The sequence below is a fragment of the Chiloscyllium punctatum genome, chromosome 3 (genome assembly GCF_047496795.1).
Source record: "Chiloscyllium punctatum isolate Juve2018m chromosome 3, sChiPun1.3, whole genome shotgun sequence".
NCBI lineage: Eukaryota > Metazoa > Chordata > Chondrichthyes > Orectolobiformes > Hemiscylliidae > Chiloscyllium > Chiloscyllium punctatum.
Genome location: NC_092741.1, coordinates 83545391 through 83568778, shown reverse-complemented (window position 1 = coordinate 83568778; position 23388 = coordinate 83545391). Strand labels below are relative to the sequence as shown.

The 23388-nt window shown below is 40.2% G+C and overlaps 1 protein-coding gene across 1 annotated transcript in view; it reads left to right on the top strand.

Moving 5' to 3' along the window:
- Positions 1-18394: 18394 nt before the first annotated feature.
- Positions 18395-23388, top strand: part of man1a1 (mannosidase, alpha, class 1A, member 1) — a 474282-nt gene continuing 469288 nt past the window's right edge. Inside the window, exon 1 of the mRNA XM_072555914.1 lies at positions 18395-19186. Within this exon, the coding sequence (XP_072412015.1) occupies positions 18668-19186 (519 nt within the window). The 5' untranslated portion in view covers positions 18395-18667. The remainder of the gene's footprint in view (positions 19187-23388) is intronic.

Genomic DNA, 23388 nt, shown 5'->3' with positions numbered 1-23388 from the left:
CATCTGCAACATATGCTGCAAGTGAAACAAGGGCAAAATGATCTCTCAACCAACAGATTAGATTTTATTTTTGAAGTCCTGCTAAACCTACACAAGACTGGTAGTGGAGGAGGAGACTCCACCAGTATCTTCATCCTCAGGAATGGGGGAGCCTGGCATATAAGTGCAAAGGAGAAAGGTAAAGCATGTATAACAATTTTCAGCCAGAATTGATGATCGATCTTGGCCTCCTCCAGAGGTTCCAGCATCATAAATGCCAGCCAATTCAATTCACTCTACAAGAAATGAAGAAAGATTTGGAGGTGCTGGATGCTGCAAAGGCTATGGGCCCTGACAACATTCCATAATTATTATGAAAGCTTACAGTGCAGAATGTGCTGCACTCCTAGAAGCCTGCTCTAGTACAGCTAAAATAGTGGCATCTACCTGACAGTCTAGAAAATTGCAGGATAAGTCTAACCCAGTCAATTGCCACCCTCTCAGTCTGTGCTCAGTCATCAGGAAAGTGATGGAAGGTATCATCCACAGTGCTATCAAGCAGCACTAGCTCAGCAATAACCTGCCACCAACACCCAGTTCGGGTTCCACCAGGGCCACTCAATGTCTGCCCTCATTACAGCCTTCATTCAAACATGAATGAAGGAGACGAATCCTAGAGCTGGGGTGAGAGGAACAACTGTTGACATCAAGACTGAATTTGACCGAGTGTGGTATCCAGGAGCCCTAGCAAAACTGGAATCAGTTGGAGTCAAGAGGAAAACTCTTTGATGGTTGGAGTCATATTTGGCATAAAGGAAATGCTAGGGGTTGTTGGAGGTCAGTCATCTCAGCTCTAGGACTTCTCTGCAGGAATACCACAGGGTAGTGACCTATACCCAACCATCTTCAGCTGTTTCAAAAATGAACTTCCCTCCATCAAGAAGTGGTGATCACAATGTTCAGCTCCATTTACACCTCCTCATCCACACCTCTTCAGATACTGAAGTAGAAAATGTCAAATGCAGCCAAATCAGGACATTATCCAGGTTTGGGCTGAAGGATGGCAAATAACATTAGTGTCACAGAAATGTCAGGCAATGACCATCTCCAACAAGACAAAATCAAACCATTGACCCTTGACATTCAATGGTGTTACCTTAACTAAAGCTCCCACTATCAACATCTTGGGGGTTATGATCAGAAACCAATCTGTACAGTACTAGCCATATAAATACTATAATTACAAAGGCTAGTGAGGTTAAGGAGCCTACAGCAAGTAACTCATTTCCTGACTCCTCAAAGTATGTCCACTATCTAGAAGGCATAAGTGTGTGATAGAATATTCCCAATTATCTTGATAGGTGCAGCTCCAATGACACTCAAGAAACTTGACACCATCCTGAAGACAGCAAAGTTCAAAATCACACAACACCAGGTTATAGTCCAACAGGTTGAATTGGAAGCACTAGCTTTCAGAGTGCCGCTCCTTCATCAGGTGATTCAGACGACCACCTAATGGACTATAACCTGGTATTGTGTGATTTTTAACTTTGTACACCCCAGTCCAACACCGGCTTCTCCAAATCCTGAAGACAGCAGTCTGCTTGATCGGCGCCACATCCACAAACATCCCTTTCTTCCACCACTGATGCTCAGTTGCAGTAATATGTACTACCTACAAGATACACTGCAGAAATTCACTAAGGCTTCAAGGATGAAGAAGGAAAAGAAAGAAAATCAGAGATTTCTTTTGCCTGTAAGTGAAAATGCAAAGATGCTTAATAAACCACTGTTTCATCTTTTGCAGAGGAAATTAAATATAGGGCTATGGAAATACATACATCAGGCTCTACAGGAGTATAGTATTTTTAGAATATTTCTCAAAACATTAATAGGAATAAAAATATAAAGGTCAGCAGTTCTCCATAAACTTTCCTAATTTTCTCTAACACAGCATTCTATACTGACAACATGGATACTCGGAAATTTCCAAGTCAAGCAGGAAATCCCTCGATGCCATCCATCCCTGATTTCCCATGCCTCTTCTAACACTCACTAATCTCAAAACCATAGTAGGGACACTACAGCTCAATTTTTTGCAAATTTCGGAGCACATGCTGCAGTTTTAAAGGAGGTACAGAAAAAATAGAGACATACTAACCACTAACAAACGTCTTAAACATAAGAAAATAGACAACAGATTGAAGGGCAGAAAATGTTAGACTCCTTTTTCAGAACAGGGGAAAAAAATCAGGAACATGTAGTTCACATTAACATAGAAACATACAAAGAGTAGGTCATGTGACCTTTGAACCTGCTCTGCTGTTCAACATAAATATGGCTGATCATTCAATTCAGTATCTATTCCTCCTTTCTCCCCATACCTTTCATTTCCTTAGCCCTAATAACTATATCTAACTCCTTCTTAAAAGCATTCAATGCTTTGGCTTCAACTGCTTTCTGTGGCCGAGAATTCCACAGGCTTAACACTCTCTTGGTGAAGAAATGTTGCATCATCTCAGTCCTAAATGGCTTCCCCCATATCCTTCTGTGACCCCTGGTTCTGAAGTCTCTGGTCATTGGGAACATCCTTCTTACTTTTATCTGTCCAGTCCTGTTGGAATGTTACAGGGTTCTATGAGACCTTCACGTTCTTCTAACCCTCAGTGAATATAGTACAAAGTGACCTAGTTTCTCTTTATTTGGCAGTCCTGCAATTCCAGTTATCAATTTGGTAAACCTTCATTATACTCACTCTGTAACCTGAATATCCTTCCTGAGATAAACAGTCCCAAACAGCACACAATACTTCAGGAGTGGTTTGACCAAGTCTCTCTAGCAGGACTTATACACTTAATGGTAAGGTCCTTGGGAGTGTTGCTGAACAAAGTGACCTTGGAGTGCAGGTTCATAGCTCCTTGAAAGTGGAGTCGCAGGTAGATAGGATAGTGAAGAAGGCATTTGGTATGCTTTCCTTTATTGGTCAGAGTATTGAGTACAGGAGTTGGGAGGTCATGTTGCGGCTGTGCAGGACATTAGTTAGGCCACTGTTGGAATATTACGTGCAATTCTGGTCTCCTTCCTATTGGAAAGATGTTGTGAAACTTGAAAGGGTTCAGAAAAGATTTACAAGGGTGTTGCCAGGGTTGGAGGATCTGAGCTACAGGGAGAGGCTGAACAGGCTGGGGCTGTTTTCCCTGGAGGGTCGGAGGCTGAGAGGTGACCTTATAGGGGTTTACAAAATTATGAAGGGCATGGAAAGGATAAATAGGCAAAATCTTTTCCCTGGGGACGGGGAGTCCCAAAACAAGAGGGCATAGGTTTAGGGTGAGAGGGGAAAAATATAAAAGAGACCCAAGGGGCAACTTTTTCACGCAGAGGGTGGTACATGTATGGAATGAGCTGCCAGAGGATGTGGTGGAGGCTGGTACAATTGCAACATTTAAGAGGCATTTGGATGGGTATATGAATAGGAAGGGTTTGGAGGGATTAGGCCAGGTGCTGGCAGGTGGGACTAGATTGGGTTGGGATATCTGATAGGCATGGATGGGTTGGACCGAAGGGTCTGTTTTCATGCTGTACATCTCTATGACTCTATGACTCTACGATTGCAAAACATCCTTGCCCCTGTACTTGAATCCTCTTGTTATGGAGGCCTTTTACCTTCTTCACTATCTATTGCACCTTATTTTCAGCAACTGTCGTACAAGGACACCCAGATCTCATTGCACCTCCCCTTTACCAGCCTATCATCATGAAGATAATAAACTACTTTCCTGTTTTTATTGTCAAATTGAATAACGCCTTATTTATTCACATTATACTTCAGCTGCCATGACAACAAACAAATGGGTGTGAAGGTTGTGAACGATAAGTAACTCTAATGGGCTTCAGCTTCAGGTAAGCTTGGTGGTACAGTGGTTAGCACTGCTGCCTCACAGTGCCAGGGAACCACCTTTGATTCCAGCCTTGGATGACTGTCTGTGTGGATGTTGCACATTCTCCCCGTGTCTGCATGAGTTTCTTCCAGGTGCTTCGGTTTCCTCTCACCATCCAAAGATGTGCATGTTAGATCGATTGGCCATGCCAAAATGCCCTGTAGTATTCAGGGATGTGCAGGCTAGGGGGATTAGCCATAGTCAATGTGGGGTTACGGGGGTAGGATGGGATGCTTTTTGGTGGGTTGGTACAGACTCGATGGCCACTACGATGTTGTGGCCATCATGGAAACATGGATAGATGAGGGACAGGAATGGCTGTTGGAGGTTCCTGGTTACATATGTTTCAGTAAGATTAGGGAGGGTGGTAAAAAAGGAGGGGGGGTGGCATTGCTAATTAGAAATGGTATAACGGCTGCAGAAAGGAAGTTTGAGGGGGATCTGCCTCTGGAGGTAGTATGGGCTGAAGTCAGAAATAGGAAAGGTGCAGTCACCTTGTTGCGTGTTTATTATAGGCCCCCCAATAGCAGCAGAGATGTGGAGAAACAGATTGGGAAACAGATTTTGGAAAGGTGCAGAAGCCACAGGGTCGTAGTCATGGGTGACTTCAACTTCCCAAATATTGATTGGAAGCTCTTTAGATCAAGTAGATTGGATGGGGCGGTGTTTGTGCAGTGTGTCCAGGAAGCTTTTCTAACGCAGTATGTAGATTGTCCAACCAGAGGGGAGGCCATATTGGATTTGGTACTCGGTAATGAACCGGGACAAGTGGTGGGCTTGTTAGTGGGTGAACATTTTGGTGATGGCGACCACAATTCTGTGACTTTCACCTTGGTTATGGAGAGAGATAGGTGCGCACAACAAGGAAGTTTTTACAATTGGGGGAAGGGAAATTACGATGCTGTAAGACAGGATTTGAGGAGCATACGTTGGGAGCATAGGCTGTCAGGGAAGGATGTGGTGGAAATGTGGAACTTTTTCAAGGAGCAGATACGACGTGTCCTTGATATGTATGTACCGATCAGGCAGGAAAGAAATGGTCGTGTGAGGGAGCCTTGGTTGACGAGGGAGGTTGAATGTCTAGTAAAGAGGAAGAAGGAGGCTTACATAAGGTTGAGGAAACAAGGTTCAGACAGAGCAGTGGAGGGATACAGGATAGCCAGAAGGGACCTGAAGAAAGGGATTAGGAGAGCTAAGAGAGGGCATGAAAAATCCCTGGCGGATAGGATCAAGGATAACCCCAAGGCATTCTATGCGTATGTGAGAAACCTGAGAATGACGAGAACGAGGGTAGGTCCGATCAAGGACAGTGGTGGGAGACTGTGTATTGAGTCGGAAGAGATAGGAGAGGTCTTGAACAAGTACTTCTCTTCAGTATTTACGAACGAGAGGGACCGTATTGTTGAAGAGGAGAGTGTGAAACGGACTGATAAGCTAGAAGAGATACCTGTTAGGAAGGAAGATGTGTTGGACATTTTGAACAACTTGAGGATAGACAAGTCCCCCGGGCCTGACGGGATATATCCTAGGATTATGTGGGAAGCAAGAGAGGAAATTGCAGTACCGTTGGCAATGATCTTCTCCTCTTCACTGGCAACTGGGGTGGTACCAGGGGACTGGAGAGTAGCGAATGTTGTGCCCCTGTTCAAAAAAGGGAATAGGGATAACCCCGGGAATTACAGGCCAGTTAGTCTTACTTCTGTGGTAGGCAAAGTAATGGAAAGGGTACTGAGGGATAGGATTTACGAGTATCTGGAAAGACACTGCTTGATTAGGGACAGCCAGCACGGATTTGTGAAGGGTAGGTCTTGCCTTACAAGTCTTATTGAATTCTTCGAGGAGGTGACCAAGCATGTGGATGAGGGTAGAGCAGTGGATGTAGTGTACATGGATTTTAGTAAGGCATTTGATAAGGTTCCCCATGGTAGGCTTATGCGGAAAGTCAGGAGGCATGGGATAGAGGGAAATTTGGCCAATTGGATAGAAAACTGGCTAACCGGTCGAAGTCAGAGAGTGGTGGTAGATGGTAAATATTCAGCATGGAGTCCAGTTACAAGTGGAGTTCCGCAGGGATCAGTTCTGGGTCCTCTGCTGTTTGTAATTTTTATTAATGACTTAGATGAGGGAGTCGAAGGGTGGGTCAGTAAATTTGCAGATGATACAAAGATAGGTGGAGTTGTGGACAGTGAGGAGGGCTGTTATCGGCTGCAGAGGGACTTAGATATGATGCAGAGCTGGGCTGAGGAGTGGCAGATGGAGTTCAACCCTGCCAAGTGTGAGGTTGTCCATTTTGGAAGGACAAATAAGAATGCGGAATACAGGGTTAATGGTAGGGTTCTTGGTCAGGTGGAGGAACAGAGGGATCTTGGGGTCTATGTACATAGATCTTTGAAGGTTGCCACTCAGGTGGATAGAGTTTGTAAGAAGGCCTATGGAGTATTATCGTTCATTAGCAGAGGGATTGAATTCAAGAGTCGTGAGGTGATGTTGCAGCTGTACAGGACTTTGGTTAGGCCACATTTGGAGTACTGTGTGCAGTTCTGGTCGCCTCACTTTAGGAAAGATGTGGAAGCTTTGGAGAGGGTGCAGAGAAGATTTACCAGGATGTTGCCTGGAATGGAGAGTAGGTCGTACGAGGATAGGTTGAGAGTTCTCGGCCTTTTCTCGTTGGAACGGCGAAGGATGAGGGGTGACTTGATAGAGGTTTATAAGATGATCAGAGGAATAGATAGAGTAGACAGTCAGAAACTTTTTCCCCGGGTACAACAGAGTGTTACAAGGGGACATAAATTTAAGGTGAAGGGTGGAAGGTATAGGGGAGATGTCAGGGGTGGGTTCTTTACCCAGAGAGTGGTGGGGGCATGGAATGCGCTGCCCGTGGGAGTGGTAGAGTCAGATTCATTGGCGACCTTTAAGCGGCATTTGGATAGGTACATGGATGGGTGCTTAATCTAGGATAGAAGTTCGGCACAACATCGTGGGCCGAAGGGCCTGTTCTGTGCTGTATTGTTCTATGTTCTATGTTCTATAGACTCAATGGGCCTAATGGCCTCTTTTTGCTCTGTAGGGATTCTCTAAAATAGATATGTTCTATAAAATTAATTGGCAAATAGGTGTGAGATGCAATTTTGAAGGAACATGATTTGAAAGGAAAATTAATACATGGGAAGATAGGTGTGGCTGAGCAATACCACAGAAGGAACCAAATACAATTCCAGGAAAATGAAAATACAAGCTGATAAAGCCACTGAAAGATCAACAGTGTTTGCAATTTACAATGTACAAAAGCAGAAAGTAATGTTAAATTTGTCCAAAATTCATTTTTGGTACAATTACAGCACTCAACTTGTCACCTGCAAACTTGGAGATATTTCACTTAGTTCCCTCATCCAAATCATAAATACAATTTTGTTTCATTTATGGGTAAGCGGCTGGGGGAGTATTTTCCAGTTTCTTTGTCTAGGTGTACTAAATGGTCAGATCACAAGGCTTGGAGAAAACTGGGTGGGAGGATTCACACTTCATTAATTTAAATAGATTGTCCCAACAGCCAGGTTGTAACCTTTTGAACACAATTTCTTTCCATGTGCTTTCCTAAAGCAATCTAATACAGACAGGGACAGAATTTTCTGATCTGTAGGGCACTAATATGGCCTGAAATTAATGAGCATTAAGAAAGGTAGGAACAATCAGGAAAGAAAATAACATAGAGGATCAAGCTGTCTTGGGATTTACATATTATCCATAAAAGTCATTTAATAAAAATGTGTGTTGTTTGGATTTTCAACATGCAATATAAGATCTGCTATGAAAATTAAGGTACAAGATATGAAAGGGAATATGGCAGCATGAAAAGAAACATCTGATTGTCAGACAAGAGCTAAGTTAAATGAGTCTTATCAGATGGGAAAAGGTCTGGAAATATAGTTCAATGATTTGGACTTGGATATTGGCAGTACAATTAGGAAATTTATGACAAAAAAGACATGGTTGTGAAGGAGACTATAATGGGCTTCAAATGAGTGCAGAGGTTAGCTTAATTGGCAAATTGGTGTGAGATGCAATTTAATGTGAATAATTTTAAAGGAACATGTTTTGAGAAGAAAGTCAATAATTAGGAAGATGGGTGTGGCTGAACAATATTATAGAGGGAACCAATGCTTATTTCCAAGAAAGTGCAAATACAAGCAAAAAAAGCCACAAAAAGATCAATTACATTTGCAATTTGTAAGTAGGGCACAGTGTACGAAAGCAGGAAGTAATGATAAATTTGTCCAAAATATACGTTTGGTACAATTAGAGCACAGTGTGCAGTTTTGAGCCACATGTTATAGAAAGTACATTAAAGCTATAAATAACATACACAAATATTCATCAAAATTATGCAAGAGTGGAAATTATAATTATGAGGGAAAGTGAGATGCTGGGATATTTTCCACCAAAGCAGAGAAGGGTAATAGGATACTTAACAGAAGCTTTAAAGTTATGAAACATTTTAACAGAGAGACTATTTCCTTTGGTTGGGGAGTCACGGAGGGAGACACATGTTTAAAGTTACCACAGTGAATAGGTAGGAAAAATTTCTAGGTGCTGGATGTCAGAGCTTTGAATGCTTTGCCACAAGGAATAGCTGACATGACAGGAAATATTTGAAGCCAAGGTAGACTTAGAACCAAGGGAAAAGAGTAGTCAATAAGATTAATTACAAATGTCTTTTATTTGTTCATGGTGTTCAAGCATTATAGACTAGGCCAGCATTTCTTGCCTGTACCTCTACTTGTTAAGAGTCAATCAGATTGATGTGAGCCTGGAGTCACATGTAGGACAGAAGGCATAAGTATATCCCAAAAGGACAGAGTGATCAATAATCAACAGTTCTTACATATTCACTATTAGTTTATCTTTTCAACTCAAGATTTTTAACGAATTCCATCTACCAGCGTGAAATTTGAACCCAAGCCCTCAGATCATTACTCTAGCTTCTATACTGAACTATCAGTATAATGGCATTGGCACCTTGCCAGCAGCTCTTCCTAAACTTCCAAACCAAACAGTCAACATAAAGATCCACAGTGTGATTGCCTTATTCAATGCTATGAATTTTGATTTTGTTTTTGGACGTGATAATGGGTAGTAAAATTCTTTGAGGATCCACTGGGCATTTTTTTTTGAACATTTGAAATAAGATATGTAGTAAATGGCAGAATAATTACATTCAAGTATTCTGATGATGCCAAGGTAGCAGGAAACAATAAGGAATAATGCAGTTTAATGCATAGGAACTTAAAGAAGTACATTTTGGCAAACGTGTTCTCAATCGATTAGATAAATAGAACTGGAAGAAAATAAAATTCAACTTATGTTTTGGATATTGAAAATAAAGGCTTAGAAATTATCTTGAACTTGTAAAAGGAAAAATGCATATTTTGTGCAGTTACAAGCAGTCCATTCTTGGAAGCATATGAGAGTGATGGAAAGATTTCAGCAACATTTCAGCAGTATGCTATAAGGAATGCAAGCTTAACCAATAACTGCTTGAAACACACATGACTTGTTGATATCATATATGCCAAACATGTTGTCATTTTTGAAATTAATTGGCAGCAATTCTCCAGAGATTATTGGACTTCATTTATTAGGGAAAACTAAACTGATAAGCATTCAAAACACTTGAAGGCCTACAGTGTTTATTAAAGACAGATCTCCCTTAGGAATGGGAGGAGGTGGCTATATGTAGGAATACTGCATATTGGTGTACTATTATTCACTCTGTTTTGAAATTCTGTAAGTAAATAGGTTTGTCAGGCTTAACACAGCAGGACATAAATGGCAAATATTCTATGAATCTGAAATAATACTCTTCATTCACCCCTACCAGCTGCATCAGTACACCCTACATTAACAGGAACATTTTATGTCATTATTTTATTTCTTGTTTTGCACAGACCAAGATATTTACAATAGCAAAGCCAAGTATGAATCTGATGGCTGACATTTCTGGAAGTATATTGTACATACTGGAATGACAGCTTAGGATAGTTGACTGAATCACAGATCTTTACGTGAGAAAGTGCTCCTGAGTTAGATGACTGACAAATCCTTGAAGTTAAAAGGCATGTGTTATGCATTGTATTTCTGCAATACATAGGAAAATATATACCTTTTAAGTAATTTACCTGAGGACTTACTTGTCCATTTTGTTTCTTCACAGAAAAAATTCAGAGGTAATGCTCTTGTCACCTCAGGGAATCATGAAAACGATGATCTGATCAAGTAAGTACAATGCAGTGATAAAAATCCATATTTCTTGCTTCATGGAGTAAGTGCAGGGAACCTCTTCTGCTGATGTGGCTAAAGTCAAAATCTGTGAGTGGATTTTCATTTAAATTACCCAATTGCCTACCCATGCCACCAGAGGTATGACTTGGATGTTCACCAGGCGAAAGTGAGGACTGCAAATGTTGGAGATCAGAGTCTAGATTAGAGTGGTGCTGGAAAAGCACAGCAGGACAGGCAGCATCCAAGGAGCAGGAAAATTGACATTTCGGGCAAAAGCCCTTCACCAGGAATGGGCTATTGCCCGAAATATCAATTTTCCTGCTCCTCGGATGCTGCCTGTTCTGCTGTGCTTTTCCAGCATCACTGTAATCTAGACTTGGATGTTCACCAGTCCTCGGTGACTGTAAGTAGAGTAGAAGCTGCCCACTTTGCAGCGTGATTTTGGTGATGTTGACACATCTCTGAAAACACGCCTCAGTTATGGAGGACTAATAAAATCTTCACAGCTACCAAACTTACTAAGACCTCAATTGATTTCTAGGTTATGGAGGTGGAATTAACCCCCATTGGTGCTTTTGTGTAGCTGGTTTTGACTTTCTTTGAGATTATAAGTGATTTTCTGCCAGACTACGAATGATCTGAAACTGATCTATCTCTCAAGAATGTCCATTCCATCAAGTTATTCTCCTCAGTTGTGAGTACCTTGTTCAATACAGAAAAATGCCTTGTCACAATAAGGCCTAATATAGCTCGGGATGGCCAGATCTGACATATCCAGCCACTGCTTAATTTTCTTGTCTTGTGCTCCATTCCAACTGTGTTTACTAGAAGACTAGACAATCTAATCCTGACAAACTGTCAGGAAGACAAATATTTAGGAGCTGAACTTTCACAAGTCTTTCTTTACATTTACTTGCCATGAAAATAATTTTCATAACATTTGATGGGGAAGGATGTCAAAGACAACTATCATGAGGTATTTGGAATCATTAAAATGATATTGATACATTCATACTTTCTAATAAAAGGTAAAAATAAACAACCATAACACTGTGTTCAATTAAAAAATGTTGTTTGCGGATTACACCAGTGAACTCCCAGCCAAAAAGAAAAATCATTCTGATGCTGTTAACCAATGAAATATTTCAGAGCCAGCAGTGAAGCAATACATTGTAGTAGTAATGAGAGGTCTCCACAGTGGTTATAGTTAGATTTTTCCCCAAACACCTGAATTTGGGCGTAGGCTTAAGACAAATGTCAATTCCAAAAGCAGATAAAATATTGTATGATCTAATACTGCTGCCTTTATACCTGTCCTGTATGGATCAACAATGTCAAGTTTAACAAATTACCTATGAAGATGTTATGATCACTGAAGATTACTTCATTTGCTTTCCTGCTTGGTTAAAAGATCAGAAAATTCCACAACCAGAAATGCAGGTTAAAACAAGTTCATTTATGAGTCAGATAATATGTGGAAGTGAAGGTCATCTAAGTCACTGAAATGAAGCAATATTTCTGAAAACTAGTCCCACTGAGGATTTTTTGAAAAAAAAATGTTTGTTTACAGATGTGATTTAGAATGAAAGTCAAGTTAAATGGTGGAGCTGGCATGAAGGGCTGAATTACATACTCCTGCTTCTTATTCTTATGTTATATTCAAATGAATGTTAAAATTTGAACATTAGAACTTAAAAAGTACACAAACATATTAGAAATTTTTTGGTGAAACTCGACGCAAAGCACAGGGTGGGTTAGTACCTTTAGATTTCAAATAGACATGAAGCATTCAATAATGAGAGTTGTAGTCCTTGAGTCTTGGTGAGTGGTGTTTGCAGTGGCAGAGATGGAGGAAGACGTGACCCCGTATGTGTGAGGCAACACAGAGAAAATGGTGGCACTTACTGTTGTGGAGCACAGAAGATCTTTCTTTCTCACCTTCTTTCTGCATTTTATATGGGACACTGCACTGATGTGGGCAATTGTATCATTTCAGGTTGGTGTAGTGTAGTGGTACGGCCTCCTTTGCCAATTAGCAGTTTAAAACACTGCCCTCCTCTCCATTATCCAAACCTACAGCAAGCGCCTGTTGGCAAACCAAGGAGATAACTTCCCTTTCTGTGCTATATCCTGAAAATAGAGGCTTGAGCACTACTCTATTAAGGGCATTTACTGACTCGCAGTGTCTGAACTGGTGAGCAGCTTTGCTGTAACCCATGGCAGTGGTGAGCTTTTCCATGCCATGGGAATTCGATGACATGGCAATAGTGGAGCCAAACACATAATTACTGAGGTGAAGAAGGGAAGATTGTGAGAAAAGTAGCTATGAGACATAGCAGACCAAGTGTCATGATTTTCACTCAATAAAACATTGTGACTGGAAATGGGAAAATTCAGCCCTTAGTTCCTTAAACCCAATTTATTAAAAGTTCAATCTACCTGAACTACTCTTCGATAAAGTATGGAATTCTTCCCACTTTGTTACAGCAGATTTATGGCAATAATTAATAGAACATTGGACAGATGTGCTAGAAAGAAGCCACCTACTTTCCTGTTGATTCTTTCAAATATAGAACAGTACTCGGTATATTTTTTGGTTTGCCATTATTGGTCAACTGCTGGAAATGAATCGTATATTCCCTGTTGGTGCTGGTTTGGAGGTTAAGTAGTCTACTCCTGGCATTAATTGTTCTGTGAGGTATAGAATATTTTTGATATTCCGATATCTAAACAATAGTGCAAGCTGTTACAAATTTCTTACTGTAAGTATCTACTGAATATCTTCACAAGGGCTTCTACACATGTTTTCCTGTCTTCTTATAAATATTTTCCAAGCAATTTGTTCAGAAATGTTGCACACTGCTGGAGCACATGGGTCTGGAACCTGGTCCTCCTGGCTCAGAGATAGGGACATTATCACTGTACCATAAAAAGTCCCAAGAATGATGTAACATGAACTTAAAGACACCCTAATAAAGGAAGGTTAATTGTAAGCCTCACTTGTACATGAGACATAAGACATAAGAAATAAGACTTCACTGAGAAGATCAATATGTTCGTTTCTGCTCCTTGGAAAGTATTACAAAAGAGAATTTGTGTACCGCCCTACCCTTTGGTTATGATCCAATCCTACCTACAAGCTCGCATTTACAGTTTAAATTAGTCTTTCCTTTTTTAGGATGTTCTTCTTATTCTGGCAGAAATCTCTAAGTTTCCCTTGGGCTAATTAGACAGTACAATTTATTACTCTCCTTGCAGTTCTGGCTGAAACAACCCCTTGTTAAGAAAGAAATGGACAAATACTGAATTCTCATTCTTTACTCAGCTTTACATGTTGGGGTTTGGCCTGCTGAACTGCCAATCAATTCTGTCTCACTGAAGAAGAAACCATCTTATTTATGGGACCTATGGTAAGTGGTCTGTTTTGATCAGCTACTCTCTCCAGTCAGTCATACTAGGTGAAGACCATTCTAATATTAAAGATGTAGATAGCTCTAGACTGTTCTCAACCATCACTACTGCCTCAACTGAAATGATTAGTAATAATTCACAACTCCGGTTTGGCTAAATTTGTTTTCTATTGCAATTATTATTTCAAATAACTTGTGCACCTTGATGAATTAAATCTAACTTCAGAGCTTGGGCTAAATAAAATTCTCTAGGGACAAAGCTCAAACTGTTGCAAATATCCTACCATGTTGGAACTGGGGAGTCTACCTGCATAGTAAACTGAAATATATATGATGAGCTTTCTAGATATCTACTATCAATGCAAGGGAATTCATTAATATGTGAGGATGAGTTACTCATTTGGCTAGATGATGACAGTGTGATGCAAATTTAAGGCAAAAGTTCAGATTAATCCCAATACTGTCTATAGTAGTTCATGGAGACCTCAACTCACCTTACCCCACACTCATGGAGCAATTACCCTGAAGGTAGACAAAACCTCCCTCTGATAATGATGGTCTTTTGTAGTCGATGGCTCCTTATCATTTACTGAGCAGTAGAAGTTAATTACAACTCTATAACACATTCCAGAAACACAGGAACAGTTGAAAATAATGACTGCAGCAAAGTACTAGAGACAAGATGGAGTGAATATGGCTCATAGATTGTCCAAATCTCTGCTTTGGGCCTCACCTCCAATTGTTAGACTGACGGAGAACTTGATAAATCAGACCCATCTTTCCTTTTTGAAAGTTTTGATTAGCTGACTTGGCATAATTTTGTGAATTCATATTCATTGGTTTCCATCATAATGTACATGGGGGATTAATGTAGCTCATGTGCTTTGAACAACAAATAACATATCATGTAACAAAACTTGCTCTTTAAAAAGTGTTCTAACCATGCAGAAGGATTTGGGTTGTTCTGGGCAATACATTAGCTGTGTGATAGCATTGTGCATTTTATCTCTGGTATCCAAACTGTGACCATGGTAAGGATAAAGTGGATTGACCAGTATCTCAAATGGCACCAAAGATATAATCATAATAATGGGCCAATTTTATGATATTTCAAAACCAAAAAGAATTAATTCCCTTTTCTCCATGTTATTAACAATCTGTCCTCAACATGTGTCTAACTGCAGTCCTTTAGATCAATGAACACATTCAAGGTTATTGCCCGATAATTGTTTTTCATTGTTAATTTTACTAAAATAGAAAGTTCACAGTGTAAAAATAATTAATGATAATAGAAAGAAAACATGGGGACCAAAAGGAACAGTGATAGCCTGATAGAAGCCAGAAAAATGGAAATTAGGAATTAAAAAAGGGAAAGACTTTCTTTAAAGTCACAAGTAGGTTTTATTGTGGTTAAGCGGTATGAATGAGCATATTTTTATAAACCTGAGTGCATCTTAAGTGAACACAAATCTGATGCTCCAGAAAGAAATACTTTCAAAAATTGCAATATGAAATATTGGGAACACTCAGGAGTTACATATATCTATAGTTCAGATAAGTAATCATGATTCTGTATATGCTCATTCTCTTCACAGTTTGAAGTCTTGCATCGAGTACATGTTCATAAGGCATTGGAAAGTGACTGTAACACCTCAAAGTGTCACATCTTCAGAAGTATATTTGAAATGTTTATTTCCTGAAATGTAGTGTTTGTTTAAAAAAAACTCATCAACTGAATGTGAACTGCCTTAAACATTACTATAAGGCCAATAAACTGACAATTACCAAGCAATTAAAAACAGCAATCAATAACCATAACAAATGTGAAACTGGTGAGAGTGAAATATCTCAATGCTAACAAATGAAATTAAGTAAAGCCTTTCTGAAAGAAATGCAAATAGAAGGTAATAAACAAATACATTTTTAAAACTTGAATTATTTTCATAAAATCACTAAACTTAAGTAAAAGTTATTTCCACTCTCACAATAACCAAAACAATTTTGTCCTGCAAAGGCTTCCCTTTTATTTGAGGCCTGAAATCTAATGCCATTTTTCTGCAAATATTTCCCTCGCTCAAAACACACTGGACTACAAAGCTTTGTAACAAGTGAATACAAACCTCATCGTCTTTAAACTCACCTGCAGGCAGTCACCGGGTTGCGAACGGCTTCCGTTCTTGAGCCTCTTTGCAAGCTGACGAACAATGCAGGGCAATCTAAGCTGCCGTGCGTGAGTACAGAAAATGTATTGAATGTAAATGCATTCCAGATCTTTAAAATTACACCTTGTAACGGTATCGTGTTGTAACTGTGAGTGCTCCCAAGTTGGATGTTTGTAAATTGGGGGCCACATTTACTTAGGTTTCGATAGATAATGGATAAATATAGCACTTGTGAGGGTATGCAAAGCGAGAGGCCAACAAAAATATAAGATAGTTGCCAAGACCTCCAATAGAAAATTAAGAAGAAACTTCTTCACCCAAAGAGTGGTAAAAATGGAGAACTCACTAGCGCAGAAGAGTGGTTGAAGCAAACAATTTAGCTCAGAGCCCAATAATTGGGGCTGCGGCTTACGGCCCATCTGATCAGGTGGCGATGGGGACGTCAGGACGAGCACCAGGCAATGACTTCTGTCCCTGCACATTTATGAGGGAGAAGAGGTATAGTAATAAGGTGGATTTAGATCGGAAAAGATGTGAGAAGGTTCCAATGCAGCATCAACATTACCATAGACCGTTTGAGCTGAGTGGTTTGTTTCTGTATGTAGTCATTATAATTCTCAGCACTGGTGTTTGGAGAGTTCTCCTGGTGGGAAAGCCACATTACCAGTTGTTTTATGTTAGTCGTGTTTTCTTTTTCGTTGCTAAATTTAGACTTCGTAATTAAAATTTGTGTTGGCTAATGTTAAAACATTAGAATTTCTCAGGTTATTCCAACTTAGTGAATAATTTTCTTTGGTGTACTTGTCCAATTCTTAGAAATTTGACCAAAGACGCTAACTTTGTGACACAATCGCCTATGAAATTTCGCAATTAGCCTTTTTATGCTTTTCAGATCTCAGCGTTCTGTGTCTTCTGTAGAAGTAAATTAGAATAAATCTTCAGCGACATGCTTTAACCGTTCATCCTCAAAGGAGTTTGTATTACCACCATGCCTTGTCCGTAGTTGTGCGATGTTTCTGTATTCCGTTTCTATATTTTATTAATTCACTGCTCTATGTAGAGACCAGGTACCCATAATTCATTTACACTTGCAGCACTTCTGAATCATGGAGCTTTGAACTTGTTAAACAAGATGAATAATATGCTGCTATTTAGTACAACACCGTTTATACATGACTGAGTCTGAATATTTTAGCTCGTACAAAGCATCAGGACTTACCCTTGCTTGCGCCCCTTCTCTATGAAGCGCTGCAATTTTGTATAAGAACTGTCAAAATTCATATCACAAAGTGTGTTAGCATCGCACGCTTTCTTTCACCTGCCTCGAGGAAGGTTTCAAAATGAGGAAACATTTAGTACTGGCGGGAGCAATAATACATTTTTTTTAGGATGGCACATAATCGGCACTACTTAACTATTTGCACCATTTCAGAGTTTCTCCAAATTACTGTCAGTATGGCAGGTACAAAGCAGGCTATTAAGTCCGTGTTTGCTAAAGCAATAAAAAAAGACTCGCAGTGGTGCTGCAAGCGGATAGCACACACGAGGTTCCACGAGACGAGGAAAGTGTATTGGTCGGACCTAACGTGATTTTACAATCGCTGAAATGCACCGCGAACATCTTTTGGATACATGACTACCTTGCGTATATGAACAATTCAGCTTGCGTACCAAGATTAATATCATTCTTCAGTAACATTGATTATATGATAGCTCAGCCAAATTATACTTGGTTTATAATAAATCGCCACGAACTATAACCTTGCGCGAATTCTTTCAGGTGAACCTACTTCCACCAGAAGTTTTAGCATTAATCTGTTCGCTACAGATAGCATCGCTTATTGTGGTAAGAAGCAGAAACTCCGTTGTCTACATATTAGGTACTATGCAAACGAAATATGTTAACAAACAACAGTAACGCTAAACTATGAGTTTTGACAAATGATTCCGACAAACATCATTTTAAATGTTGCAGACGTCCGATGAGGGGTCGGCTGTAGCTAATAATCTTTCATACTGTTCGTTATCATTTGTTTGCTAGTGGTGTAATTCCATTCTTAATGTCACACTTCCTTAGATGTTTCAAATAGACCAGCGTAATTAATTATAAACAAATATCCCAACTGCAAAAAAGACACATAAGTATTACAAACAACCAAGTTTTATGTGCTCAGCATCATCAGACAAGTAAAATACTGACAGGTTGAAATTGAGAAAAACGCAGGGTGTGTCGAAATAATTAAAATCCAGAGAGCTGGATTTGAATGGAACGTAAAGGATACTGTATACATATATTTAATTAATTACTGATACTACACTAACTGCAAAAAGAACACACACAGCTACACATTTACGGAAGTAAAAGGCTTTGAACAATTAACTTTATTTCCTGGTCTTGTAACGACATCATGTGACGGTCTTCAGAGTGGCAACATCACCGCCCCAGGAGGAGGGAACAGCGTGAGGCGTGGCCCCGCCCATTTCTCCTGCCCAATGTCCGTGGAGCATGTCCGTTGGTCGAGCCTTCTGTCCATCAGGTCGGGTTGGAACGTGAACCCGGGATGTGCGATAGGCCGAGGCCAATGTCCCTCCCGGATCGCGGAGGAAGGGGGCGGGCTTCCGCTCGCGCTCCGGGCTCGGCGTGGGTTTGGTCTAAGCTGCAGTTTTGTGCAGCTCCTGGTTCTTGTGCAGACGTGTTATCCGATTGACAGGTGATGCATTGCAATAGTCCTTTCTTCAGCTCAGCTTTACAACACTTCCTCACGTCCGAGACGACAAGCTTCCACATGGCAATTTCCAGCAACTGACAAAAGTCTCAGACATTGGGAAGTGTTGAGTAGTTTCTCTATTTACTGGTTTAAATCAAACAGTAACAACAACAAAAAAACAAGAATCAGAAATGCCAGCGACAACTCTTCTGCCTTTTACTACTCCTGGTACAAGTCGGAAGTCAGTGAACAACAGCTCGGCATTAATCAACCGGCCCGCTTTTCGACTGACTGAGAAATTCCTGCTGCTCTTAGTTTTCAGTGGCTTCATCACTCTGTGTTTCGGTGCTATCTTCTTTTTACCGGACTCCTCCAAACTGCTCAGCGGGGTGTTCTTTCACACCCAGCCGGCTTCGGTTTCAGGAAGCGGACCGAAACTGGACAGCAGAGAGTTCGAGGCTGACAAGTTGAACAGGATTCGTGAGGACCACGAGAAGGCGCTTCGGGAAGCAAAGGATACCCTCCAGAAACTGCCCGAGGAAATTAAACGGGACATCAAAGAGCAGAAGGAAAAAGTTGCACAGGGTTCCGTGAATAAGGGGGATAAAAACCCGCGATTGCCTAATGTCGTCTTCCGTAAACCTGTGGGTGCAACAGGGCATGAACCTAACGACCCTGAAACACGCGAGAAACAAGCGAAGATAAAAGAGGTACGGGATGTTTCCAAATCACTTTGAATTATTGGTTTCCTTGCCACTCTTTTTCTGTTTTTTGAAAAGGCTGTAGGTCTTCACGGGGTTTTTGTGAACTTCATTCTGTTTTCCTTGCTGTCAGTCTCTCTGGGGTGTCTTCAGCGATCTTCTTTCTCCAGCTGCGTGCACCTTAGCTATCCACCTGGGAACTACAGATCCCGATGCAAGTCTCAAGTTACAAGCTATCACAGGAACACTGGAATGTCCATCGGATACATGGATAAAAAGAAAGCAGTAGTTCAGTATTACGTAGACGTTAAAACTATTAATGTGCAGAAATTCAAAAATATCAACCACAAATTGCTTCAGTATAGCGCCTTAAATGTCACGTTAAAGAAACTACTGCAGCAAGAGCTTATTTAAAGCCTGTACTTCAGATCACGTATAAAATTAACATTGAAAGTGTTCATACGTTGGACTTAAAGTTGATCGGAATAATTCTTGTCACAGATCAGTTTCTCCTTGAAATCAAATTAAAATGGAAAATGCATGCAATACTTTTTTTTCCCCTAGCCATGCAACATTTAGTTTATATATAGTTTTTTTTTCTTGACTTTTAAATTCAGTCATGAGCTGCATAGTTTGTGAAGTGTCTGGTCCAATTCTGGATATGTTAAATTGGACTTAGTACTGAAGAGGGGATACGATTATAAAATGTGGCAAATGTTGGGAATCTGAAACAAAAAAACATAAATTGCTGGAAGTACTCGGGTTTGGCAGCAACTGTGGTGAGGGAAACAATTAACTTCAGCATTAGGCCTCCGTACCTTAGCAGTCATTATTCCCCTAAAACAGCTTGGAGTCCGCATGTGGACAAAAGTGTAAATCCAAATGTTGTGGTCAGTGATTCTGCCTCCTCCAGAGGGTGCACTATTAAGGACCCTGAGACTGCAAACATGGGAAAATCTGAGACATAGCGCAACATTCCATTTTTAAGCTGTTAAAACTATTTTTAAAAAGTTAGATCCTGTTGAATGAAGTGTGATGGTTTTTAAAAATCGAGGTTCTTTGTTCATAATGACTTTTTAATGCTCTCACTGATCTGGAAAGCTAACTTTTATATTTGTGGATTACCACATTTCTTCATGAAAACAAAACCCACTTTTTTTTTGTTTCCATTACGTCTTTTTTAAATTGAATCATTTATTTCAATACTTGAACATTTCAATCAAACGTTGAGGTAACTTGTGCTGTTTACTTCCTGGTTTATTGTCTAAAGGGATATGTCAATGTGATTGGCTGTTTACCGTATATGCTAATATCACTGCAGTAGACGGAGAGAGGTTCTTGACTTCCCACCCGATTTTAAGGGAGATTCCACTAGTTTTATGTGTTGATTTATTTTTCAAGGTTACCAAAGAACACTTTGTTTTTGCTGCTCAAACGCAAAACCAGCCCAACGTTTTCCAGTCAATAATCTTCTTCTAAAACTGAGGAATGGTCAGAGTCCCAGTTCCCATTTGTTGTTTCCTGAACCCTACCTAAATATACACCTCTAATTTGAGGAATGGGTTGGGCTTGATGTGGTGGTCACTGATTAGCTTGATTTGGAGATGCCGGTGTTGGACTGGGGTGTACAAAGGTAAAGATATCACAACACCAGGTTATAGTCCAACAGGTTCAATTGGAAGCACACTAGCTCCTTCATCAGCGTCGCTCCGAAAGCTAGTGCTTTCAATTAAACCTGTTGGACTATAACCTGCTGTTGTGTGATTTTTAACTGATTAGCTTGCCATTGACGATCGGTTACTGGGAACCAAGATATTCTTCACTTAGAAGTGTAAAACAGCCAGATGAAATGTTACGTTTAAAAAGATAAGTCTTGTACCTCACAAGTAGACTTCCTTTTGGTGTTAGTGATAATAGAAGTAAATAAAGTAACTATAGTCTTGCCAGACTGTCAGCTTCTGTGGTGGTGGTTTAACCTGGGGGTTATCATGTGTCAGGTGGGGGTGGGGGGAGGTATAAAGGAGAGTCTTTCAGTGCAGTAATCAAACCCTCACTCTTGGCATCCCTTTAGATTGCAAACCAGCCAGTGAATTAACTGTCAATACAGTAGAATAAGTTGTAATTTTCTTTTTGGCCTAATCACTGATCCCCGTCAACCCATCGCTGTCTGTCTCACTCCTTAAACCTTCATCCAGACAATCTGGCAATGGCTGCAGAGTCTTGTCCCTCATTTTCTCTTACCTCCATTTGATATTGCTCCTTCACTGCTTTTCCTGTGTCGTTCACGTTTGGTGTCATCCTCTGAGAGCATGTTCCTTTTCTTATTCCAAAGCAATCAGTATGAGCAAAATACTGTGCATGTTGGAAATAATCCGGAATTTTAAGAAATACTTTGCAGGCCAAGTGATGTCGGTGGAGAATGAAGTAGATTGGCTTTTCATTAGGACTCTGGAATTTCATTGACTTGAAACGTTACATCTTGTCTTGATTTTCTTCATTGGATTGGGATTACACAGGAAGAGCAATTCTGGTTCCACAAACCTGCCCGTTAAAAATGGCTGCTTGTATTTCTGATCTGGTGTGACAAGCTGGATTGGGGGCGGGGGGGGTGGAAAAACTACCTTTAGAAAGCCAAAGAAGTGGCAGGTTCTCAAAGTGGCAAACATGGAAAACTTGCCTGGGATTTGGGCACGATGTTCAAAGCTAAAATATCAAGATTAAAGCAGAAAACACCTCTCCTGCTCATTCTAATTGCCTTATCCTTGCCAGACTATGACCTTGCACTCATCACTTGGCCTTCATACGTCTGATGCCCATCTCCAATGGGTCCTTTTGCCCCATGTATCTACAATCATTCCCATGGCCCTTTTGTAGCTCTTATGCCAACTGGTTGTTTAACTCTGAGAAAGTGAGGATTACAGATGCTGGAGATCAGAGTCAAGCGTGTGGCCCTGGAAAAGCACAGCATGCCAGACAGAATCCGAGGAGTGGAGAATCGATATTTCGGGCATAAGCCCTTCATCATTCAAATGGTCCGCTGCCTCTGGGTGCTATATACAAATGAATCACATTCCATTCCTTGAAAGTGAGTGGGTTGGGAGACAGCTTGCAATTCCTGACAAATTCCATCATTTTTGCCACAATGGAAAAGCTGTCCTTCCTGGTGAAAATGAGGCCTAAACCTGACTTCACACATGTTGCCTGACCCGCTGAGAATTTACTGAAAGTTATATGCATAAACCCCAAAGCTGCTGCTTTGATGCTTACTGGAAGGAAGACCTGAAGTTCCGTTGTGAATTCTGTCTAATCCCATGTTTATATTTTGCTATTTCTTTCTTCAAGATTGGTACAGAGCAATTGTCCTGTGAAAGATCATTTCTGCATCTCACATTTTAATAACTTTACTTAATTACAACAAAAGTTTTGAAAATTGGTTTCAGCCAGCAGTATCTCTAGGGGCACTTACTAAGAAAAGGATTGCAGATTGATTTTCAAGATCAATCTGCAGTTCTTATGAACTGAAGCTAAACAAATTCTTAGTCATTTGAAGGGCATCAGTCTTTTTTTTTAAAAAAGTCAATTGCAGCTTATGTCAGTCAATAGTTATGATTTCCATTGCAATCAGATGTCAAATCAAGCAGGTAGCAGTTATTTTTACAATGGTTCTACAGAGGCTGTTGATTAAAGCAGTTTACAATGGGGGAAGTTTTAGCAACCTCAATTTACTGGTTTTGCTAATGTTTGCATTTGGCTAGTCACCTGTGCAAGGAACTTCTATTTGCATACCAGCCTCCTCTATACCCAATGTGGTGCCATCTTAGCAGATGTCTAAGTGAATATAATTTACGTTTGAATTGTATAATGCTAAAAGACCGAGCCTGATTTAACATCCTGAAGGCTGCCATAATGGAGAAACAGCCTTGTGGTCTCCACTTGCTGATTGCATTTAGCTTCAACCATGTGAAGTGGGCTAGTTGGCTGCGTATGAGATCATTTCCTCAAATAATCATCAACAAATCAGTTAGAAGCTGCAGAAAAGAATTACAGGAATTTTGACTGCCTTGCATTTCCTTTTGAAGCAGTTTAGATCTTCTGCAAATTCAAAGTTGTTTTATTCTCTGACTGTGTCTTGTATCTTGGTATTCTGATGTTCATAAATTTAGAATTTTTTAGCTTGAATGTAGTTGTCTCACAGTATGATATATATTGTT